Genomic DNA, 9,760 nt, shown 5'->3' on the forward strand with positions numbered 1-9,760 from the left:
CATTATCATCCAGGAGGTGCTCAACAAATTCAAAACTATTAAAGGATCTAGGTCTAAAATGATTATAAAACTTGACTTATAGAAGGCTTTTGATTACCTAGAATGGTCCTTTATCTATAGGACTCTTGTTTACTTCAATTTCCCACCAAAAATAACCAATCTTGTAATGCAATGCATCACCACTAGCAACATTGCCATACTAGTTAATGGTACTCGCACTAATTACTTTAAGCCTACTAGAGGTATTCGTCAAGGAGACCCTCTTTCACCTTACATTTTTGTTCTCTGTATTGAAATGCTCTCCCACTACATTAATCACCAAGTCGCTTGTGCAATTTGGGACCCCATTAAACTTAGTCTAAAGGGGCTTAAATTCTCCCATGTTTTTTTCGCAGATGACCTTACTTTAATGGCGAAAGACAATAACAAAACATGTGAGGCAATATCAAATACCCTCTCCATAGTTTACAATTTATCTGGTCAAAAAATCAATTACCAAAAATTCAAAATCATTTTTTCTACTAATTGTCCTCAGCCCCTACAGGATAAAATCAAGTCCCTTAATATATCCATTAGCAAACACTTTGGCAAGTACCTAGGCCTCCCCATGACCAATAAATCTCCCAATCATAAGGACTTCCTTTTCGTTCTTGATAATATGAGATCAAAGCTAGCTAACTGGAAATTAAATTACCTTAACCTAGCTGGCAGGGCTACACTAATCCAATCAACTCTTAGCAACATCCCTAACCATGTGATGCAATACTTTCATTTACCTAAACAAACCCTTAAACTCATTGATCGTATCCAAAGGAATTTCCTTTGGGGTTCAACACTGGAAAAAAACGTCTCCATTTAATCAATTGGGATATGGTTACTAGTCCTAAAGAATTAGGGGGAATTGGCTTAGTCAAAGCTAATATAAAAAACCAAACCCTTCTTGCAAATCTCACATGACGTCTTTTCAATAATACCACGGCTCCTTGGGCAAAGACTCTCATTAGCCAATACTCTAACAAAGTCTCACCAAAGAACACCTCTTTTATATGGAAGAATATTGTGAATGGTTGGAATCTTTGTAACAAAGGTCTGGCTTGGAATATCGGGAATGGAGATAGGGTTAGAGTGTGGGATAATAGTTGGATTCTTAACCTTCCCCCCTCTTAGAACTCTAATAAATGGCCCCCTTAATTCTAATGAGGATCACATGCTAGTAAGTAACATTCTTGTTAATCAAGAATTGAACCTTGACAAACTCTCCTTTCCCGTACCCAATGACATCCAAAATGCCATTCTAAGCATTCATATAAGTTCCTCAACCCTTGCTAAAGATAGGGCCTACGGGAAACCCACCAATAATAGTGTCTTTAGTATAAAGTCTGCCATAGGAATCCTAGCTCCTCCTAAAGACCCACACATGAATACCTCATGGATTTGAAAACTCAAAATTCCTAGGAAAATTTGCTACTTTCTTTGGATTTGCCATCATAAAAAACTTCCAACTAGATCCTATCTCTTACACATAGGCTTAATATAGATGATGTGTGCCCGACCTGTAGAAGAATTAAGGAAGACATTCATCACATCTTCCTACATTGCCCCATAGCTAAAACATTCTGGGATGATTTAGGCACCTCTCCCCCATCCTCAACAAATGGCCACTGGTTGGAATCCATTAGACTCATGAATCCTTCAATATCGTTCAAAGCCCTAAAGTGGGAAGATATCTATCCTTTCTGCCTTTGGAATATTTGGCTTAACAGCAATAATAACAACATTAACAATATTTCCAATGGAGTCTCAGTCTTACTGACTCTCAACAAAGCTGTTGAATTGAAATACCTCATTGGCTACAACCATACTCCATTAAATACCATTACTATCCCTATCAAATGGCAAAAGCCCTCTAAGGATTTTTTTAAGCTTAATTGCGACAGTGCTTACACCAATAACACCAACATAGGTGGTTTGGGAGGAATCATACGTAACAACCATGGCAAATGGATAGTGGGATACCAAAAATTGACTAATGTCATAAGCAACACTCATGCTGAACTCCTTGCACTAGAAACATGCCTTAGAGTTGCGGTCCAATTCAAGCTTCATCCTATGGAAATAGAAACAGATTCCATAGAGGTAATATCTCTCTTTGACAAAGATCACCAAATTTATGATCATCTTATCTCCTTATGCAGGTGGTTAATGGCACAACTGGGAACAATATTGCTCAGACATAACTTCCGAGAAGCAAATTCAGTAGCTCATCTTTTGGCGAAAGACAGTAAGAAGCTAAAGTCCATAAATAAAACAGTCACTCATCATGCACCTACCCAGGCGGTGGAGGCAGCTTTGAAGAATGATGCTGTGGAAAGACAATACTTTAGGTCAATATCGGAAGAAGTTTGTAATAATAGATTAGCTAGTATGGGGAACATTAATGTTGTGCAAAACTCTAGTACTTTTGTAAACTCTCTCAGTTTCGATCCCAATGGGATGGCAGGGAGAGCCCTATGTAATGTTACTTAGCTTATAATAAAGTTTTCGTATTTATAACCAAAAAAACTCCGTTCAGTAAAATGATATTACTTTTCTTGCTTGATTCTTAAATATCTTTGTCTAGGATTATCTCTATAAAACTTTTTTAAAAAAATCATCTTTTAGATAGATAATAAAGTAATTGGAGAAGAAACTGTTATCACTTGAATTATTCATAAACACTCGAAGTAAGCTTCTAGATAGCTGCTATCTCGAAAAGAACTTACAAGTTGTAAATGAGCAAAGTGCTTACGCTGTGATAGCTGCGAGCCTCTTGGCTGGGTCTTGCCTTATCTTGTAATATTTCTTATGAGCTCCATTTGTAACTATCAAATCTCAAGGCATGTTAAAATTTAGATTGTTTCGAAATAAGATCCTTGCGTTGACCTTTTCCTGAACCAGAACTGGGGGAGAATGAGAGGAAAAGAGGATCAAAATGTCCCATCAATAAAGTGAGGGCTTTCCATTCTTCCTCCCCCCCCCCCACTCCCCCTTTTTCAATAAATAAGCCCCGCGGGACCTTCTCTAATAAGGAAAGAAACAAAATAATCTCAATTTTACGGCAAATTCAGTCCGATGGCACTCCACTAACTTTAATTATACTAGTTATAACAAGCAATTGACTTCTTATTTAGATGTGGTGCGATCTAATGTTGACTTCCAATCTCATGATTTCTAATTTGAGGAAAACGGTTTTTTGTTTTCAGTTTATTATATATTTAGTAACCCGATGCGGATAAGTTTTTGCCTATGCAGTATGCCCTCAATGCGCGTATCAAAATACCAAATAGTTAATGTATCTGACATGAAGCTACACCCATCATATTATAGATCTGTCCATCCAAAACTTCATGTGTTTCTATTGATTTAAAAAAGTTTGTTTTACGTATACGATAATACAAAAAACTTTACACTATCAGATTAAGTTAACCTACAACAACATGTAGCTCAGGATATCATATACTATAATATAGTAGTAACTTAAAAAGTAAATTAATAACTTGCTATGTATGACCGGTTAAATTGTGCTGACAAAATGTGTTTCTTATTCTTTTAAACTTCCTTTGTCTTCAAGTTTTGACATCTGAGGTTTATACCGTTTTTGTACAATGTGGGATGCAGGGGCGGCCCGACAAATTTGTGGCCTAAAATCGAACTTTATGGTGAGCCTTAACTTTTTAAGTTTTTTATTATTATTTATTTGAAATCTATTTTTCTTAGATACAAAGTTATTAATAATTTTCTTGTAATCAATAACTTCTAATAAGTATTTCTCAATTGACAATATAGCTAATCCATTTAACATTTCTTGTGACATTGTTCTTCTTAGGTAAGATTTTATCAATTTTAATTTTGAAAACTTCCTTTCCCTGAAGAAACGGTAACATGATTTATTAACATTATTCCATAAGCAATTTAGGCATTTGGAAAAGAATTAAATATTTTTATTTGATTGGATGTATCAATTAACATGCGATCTTCTAATTGTACTATTTTCCTTGATACTTTTAATTAAAAAAATAAATCTAAACCATCAATATCGAATTGATTATTATACTTTAAGGAATATTCAAGATTAAGGCAATATTTTTTAAAATTTTTAACAGCTAGTGATCTTAGTTTTTACTGTCAAATAGAAAACCAAAAATATTTTCATATGCTTCAAATTATTTAAATCTATTTTGAAGTGAAAAAATAGACTTGTCTATTATGTATAAAAGTAATCAACTCTAAAGGACTATTCGAAAGATTTTGAGATTTCATTATCAACATTCGCATCAAATTGTTACTTCTTATATATCACACGTTTCTTACGAAATTCGGGTTCGATATTCAAGTGCAATTTCCTTGGTAAAAATCATAGCAGTTGCAAATCCTTTTTCTCTATATTTGTTAAATAAAGAAATTAAACTTTTTTACTTTACATAACTCTTTTTTAAACTTATATATGATCTATTAGGTGTAACAAAAAATAGGGCCCCACAAATATGAGACCTAAAGCGGTTGTTTTACTTGCTTTATCGAAAGACCGCGTGGGATGTATTTTTTAGTTTGATGCTTTTCTTGAGGGAAAAAAACATTATTTTTCTGAAAAGATCATGAATCACGACTTTTTCAAGGGAAAAGACCCATGAAAGTTTGCTACATCACAATTTTTTCTCAAAACATTATGACGCGCTCATTTGCCACCCCTAAAAACTGAACGGGAAACTAAGCGTGAATGAAAGAATAAGTTTCAAGATAAAAAATAGGTTGAGGTGAAAAGGAAGTTCTAAAGAGGGAATATTTTGTTTGTCTAAGTTTGCAAACTGTTCTATTAAATTTAACTCTTCTTATGCTGCCCCAGGGGCAGAGGGGGCGGAAGGGTGTTCATCCGAATCCTCTTCGCTGAAAAATTACATTGTATATATATAAAAGACAAAATTTATTTTTTATTTTTATATATTATGTTTTGAATCCCTTTGACACAATCCAAAAACATACCTTAGTGGTCAAGAGGGTTCAAAACGTCCTTTATAAGGTCGTTGATTCTATTCCTGCTAACTGCAATCTTTCTAACTTTTTTTTTTTGAACCCCCTTGGCGGTAATCCTACTTCCGCCACTGGCTGCCACAAATTTAAAAAAGAAAGATTACAATCTAATCATATTTTTGAACTTTGTCAAACTTTTTATCTCAAAAAGATCTTTTCCGATCTTTTTATTTAAAACTATTGTTGTCCAAACGACTCTGCCTTTATAAATGGGAAAAAAAAGAAAATGATAACTTTCTTTTTGGTAGTTTGTCTTCCAACTTTTTTTATTTTCTTTTTGCCGTGTCACACGCGCGTGTGCATTATGTGCAATGTACACTTTATATATATATTTACTGTTTTTTGTCTCTATACATCTTCCGCATAGAAATACAGGAATTATGTTGTGATTCAGTCACGCAAACCTTTGCAAATTGCAAGAAGAAATAGATGAAAACGAAAAGCTATATATAATTATAATTAAAGTGGAGTAATTTGGTCTCACTGTATGGTTCGTTATCTAACTTCGCTCATTTTCTATTCCTAGGTTCCCCACTCAACTAACTTTTGAATCAAAAAAGTATGATAAAAAGATGATGAAAAAGAATAGTTCTACTCCGTTTTAGACACTCGTGCAATTTAGAACGTAATAGCTGGCCGAGCATACCAGTGACTGATCAACAATGTAACATGTGGTTCATGTGAACCCAATATTTTTTGTTCATATATTTTTGAAGACATTCATTAACTATTTACAAATATTTAACTGTGAAATTCGATTATTATTATATATTAACTTGAGGTTGTTGTAGAAATTTAAAATTTTCAAATATAAATCCACCTATGATGGCTAGCTACTTTCTTTAAAAGAAAACTATCAAGGTCCAAATCCCCAACGTTCCGTACTTTAAAAGGTACTTTAAAAAACATTAAATTGAGGAAGAGAACAAAAATTTAGACAAGTTATCAAACCTTTATTTCCTGAATTAATCAGCCCATGCAGGCTAGCTTCTTAAAAGGCAGGCGGGAAAGTGACAATGCCATTATTATACAAGAAGTTATAAACCAGTTTTTAAAAAAATGGATGAATGGCCAACTGATAATCAAAATTGACCTCGAAAAAGCCTTTAATAGGCTAGAATAGTCGTTTGTCTACAAGGTCTTAACCTTCTTCAAGTTTCCACCAAAAATCACCTCTCTAATCATGAACTGCATATCCACAAGCAAAATAGCAGTCTTAGTAAATGGTGCTCAAACTAAGTCTTTGAATCCTCGAGGGAGATCAGACAAGGGGACCCCCTAACCCCATACTTGTTCATCCTAACCATGAAATTGCTTTCTATATACATACATCACAAAGTGGACCTTACTATGTGGAATCCCAGTAAAATTGGGCCAAAAGGACCTCATGTATCACATATTTTTTACGCAGATGACTTGACATTCATGTTCTAAGCTAATGAAAAATCCATAAATACCATTCATCACTCCTTAGCAACCTTTTGCTCCCTATCAGGTCACAAAATTAACAACACCAAGTCCAAAATTTTCTTCTCCGGTAACTGCTCAAATGCCCTGAAAGACTATGCAATAGACCTATTTAACATTAACCCAACTAGCCAATTTGGCAAGTATTTAGGTTTTTCCATAACCAATAACAAGCCCAAACCTTCCGACTTCCAATTTGTAATTGACAATATGAGGAATAAACTTTCTAACTGGAAAACAAAGTTCCTAACTCTTGCGGGATGAGCAACCCTAGCAAAGACTGCCATCAATGCCATCCCTAACCATAATATGCAATACATATCCTTCCCAAAAAAGATCCTTCATCAAATTGACAAAATCCAGCGGAATTTTATTTGGGGGACAACCACAATTAAAAAAAAATACACTACATCTCCTGGGATGTTGTAACCCTTACAAAAGAATTAGGGGGCCTGGGGATACCTAAAGCATGGCACAAAAACCAGGCCATTCTAGCTGGACTTGCATGGAGATTATTCACCAATCCATCAACCATGTGGGCAAATACTCTAATTAAAAAAAACAGCAATAAGCCTAATGCTAAGACCACCTCCTTCATTTGGCAAAATGTCCTGAAAGGATGGGAAACCATTACCAAAGGGTTGGCTTGGGATGTTGGCAATGGTAAATCCATAAACTTCTACTATGGATGTTGTACCCCAAACAAAACAAACATTCGCTCAATCATTCAGGGTCCTCTTAACAAGAATGATAGCAACTTGACCCTTGATCAGGTTTGGGCAAATGACCAGTGGAACTGGTCCAAAATATCGTTTGAATTACCCAACAACATTTCAAATAATATCTCCCCCATCTCCATCTCAACAAACTCCCTATCCATAGACACACCCATTTGGATACTCAAACAAATGACATCTTCACAACCCATTCGGTCTACAAATTACTTCACCAACACATCCAAAAGACTACTGACTATGATTGGATTTGGATACTACATACCCTAAACTAAATTAAATTTTTTCTCTGCCAATGCTTTAAAAATAGATTACCTACTAACTCCTACCTTTATCAAATTGGAGTCTCAATTGACAATACTTGCACGGTTTGTAGGATGGCAGAAGAAACCATAACTCATATCTTCCTTGAGTACACTGTAGTACACTCATTCTAGGACAATATAGGCATTGACATCAACACCATCCCTCACAACAAACATTGGCTACTAGCTATTAAAGACCTACAAATACCGGTTACTCACAACTTCATAACTTGGGAAGATGTATTTCCTTTTGCAATATGACACCTCTGGCTAAATAGAAACAATAACTGCTTCCACAACTACTCAAAGAACTTAAATTACCAAATGGTTAACACACGAGCCATTGAGTTTAAACTACTAACCTCCAATTTACAAATGCACCACTCATAAAATTCCTGTACACATTAAATGGTATCCACCACCACCTCACAACTACAAATTAAACGTAGATGCTTCCTTGGGTAATCATAACACAAGAGGCATTGGGGGCATAATAAGAAATAGTCAAGGGGACATGATTGTAGGATTTACTAACAAAATCAAAGCCAATAACTCTACTCATGCAGAGTTACAAGCATTTCACAGGTCTAAAATTGGCACACGACAAAGGACTAGCACCACTGGAGATTGACACTGACTCGACGGACACAATCCAACTACTCGAACATAATATCTTTCCGGCTTATACTAACACTATCTTGGAATTTGAAGAGATTGGGGAATCCAGTGGTCCGGCATAGCTTCCGTGAAGGCAACAAAGTGGCGCACTTTTTGTGTAAATTGGGTTCCAAACAACAACACTTAAGCTCTACTACAACTATTTTGCACTCACCTCCAGATCCAGTAAAGAGGGTGATTGTGGAAGATAAAAATGATGCATCTACTACTATCCTTACTATTACTAATAGTGATGTAATGCCTCTGTAACCTTTATTAATGAAATTATCCTTTTTCCCCAAAAAAAGCCTCATGTGACATGTCGTGACATATATATTATGGTGGCACATATCACGATATGTAACTTTCAACATAAGCGTCCGCACCACAATGTGGTATCAACGAAAAACATATCCGCCCATCCCTCATCCCAACCCCTCAAAAGAAAAGTGAAGCCCTATTTCTAACTTTAAGAGCTTGTTTGGAAAGCCACAACTCAACTTTAATTTACGTTGCTCACACGATTATCATATCTTTCACATTCCTTCATTATTAGTATGAATTTAAGTTTGTAGCATTGTTATTTTTTTACACTACAAGTTAAGTATCTAAGACAATATAAACAGGTTTTCCAGCATTTGTACGAAAGAAGTCTCATACAAAGAGTTGGAAAACTTTATTTCAGGTAGATTAGTACGTATCTGTTCGAGCGGAGGTGGACAATGAAAGACAGAAAGGAGCGAATGATACCAACCAATTCGACGAAGACATTCAAATATGAAAAAGATAAAGAAAAATATGTTAAGCTTGTGTTTCTCAGCCGACCCCTCGATCTTTTTTTTTTATTGAAATTATTGAAGGGTCAGACTCCCTGGAAAAATAACATCTCGTAAATTCCTAAAAAACGCAAAAAATAGGTATCGGTAAAGGAAATAACCTCATTTTGCTGTGGTTCTCAAATCAAGTGTGATAGGTACAAGTTAGAAAAAGAAGTTGGAAACGATTTAATTTATATGCACAATACTATAAGAATTTTATACTATTAGTATGCTCAAAATTATTGTAACAAATACATGATTCCTTTTTTAGGTTACCAATCTCTTTTATAAATATTATAGTTATCTCTTAGTTAACCTAATAGTCTAATATTAGTACTAGTATTATTTTTGCAATATCAGTGTATATTCAAAACTAAAATCAGCCTAGAAAATAAAATGATAACTTATTCTACCCATTAAATTTCACTAAATTCTTTATATTGTGAGAATATTATTATCATTAGATATCTTCACCCACGCTTGGCGTTAATTACTTTTGACTTTTAAGAACCCTAAAAAAGAAAAGGCAACGAAATTGACACATATTCATTATTGAAACCAGCACGAAGCTTCCGTACGCGCAAATCCCACGGAAGCCGACTTTTAACCGCCATTAACTAACCTTTTCCCCATTACTACTATAATTTTTTCTTCCCATCGCTTTCTCAGCCCTTAAGCTATTTATATTTGCTATATATAACCCAATTCTTCC

The 9,760-nt window shown here is 34.8% G+C and overlaps 1 protein-coding gene across 1 annotated transcript; it reads left to right on the top strand.

The window, feature by feature from the left end:
• Window positions 1-1,683: 1,683 nt before the first annotated feature.
• On the top strand, window positions 1,684-2,526 carry LOC142163176 (uncharacterized). Its single transcript, XM_075220436.1, has one exon. The coding sequence runs from the start codon at window positions 1,684-1,686 to the stop codon at window positions 2,524-2,526; it is 843 nt and encodes a 280-aa protein (XP_075076537.1).
• The last annotated feature ends 7,234 nt before the right edge of the window (window positions 2,527-9,760 follow it).

Source organism: Nicotiana tabacum, chromosome 8, assembly GCF_000715075.1.
Source record: "Nicotiana tabacum cultivar K326 chromosome 8, ASM71507v2, whole genome shotgun sequence".
Lineage (NCBI taxonomy): Eukaryota > Viridiplantae > Streptophyta > Magnoliopsida > Solanales > Solanaceae > Nicotiana > Nicotiana tabacum.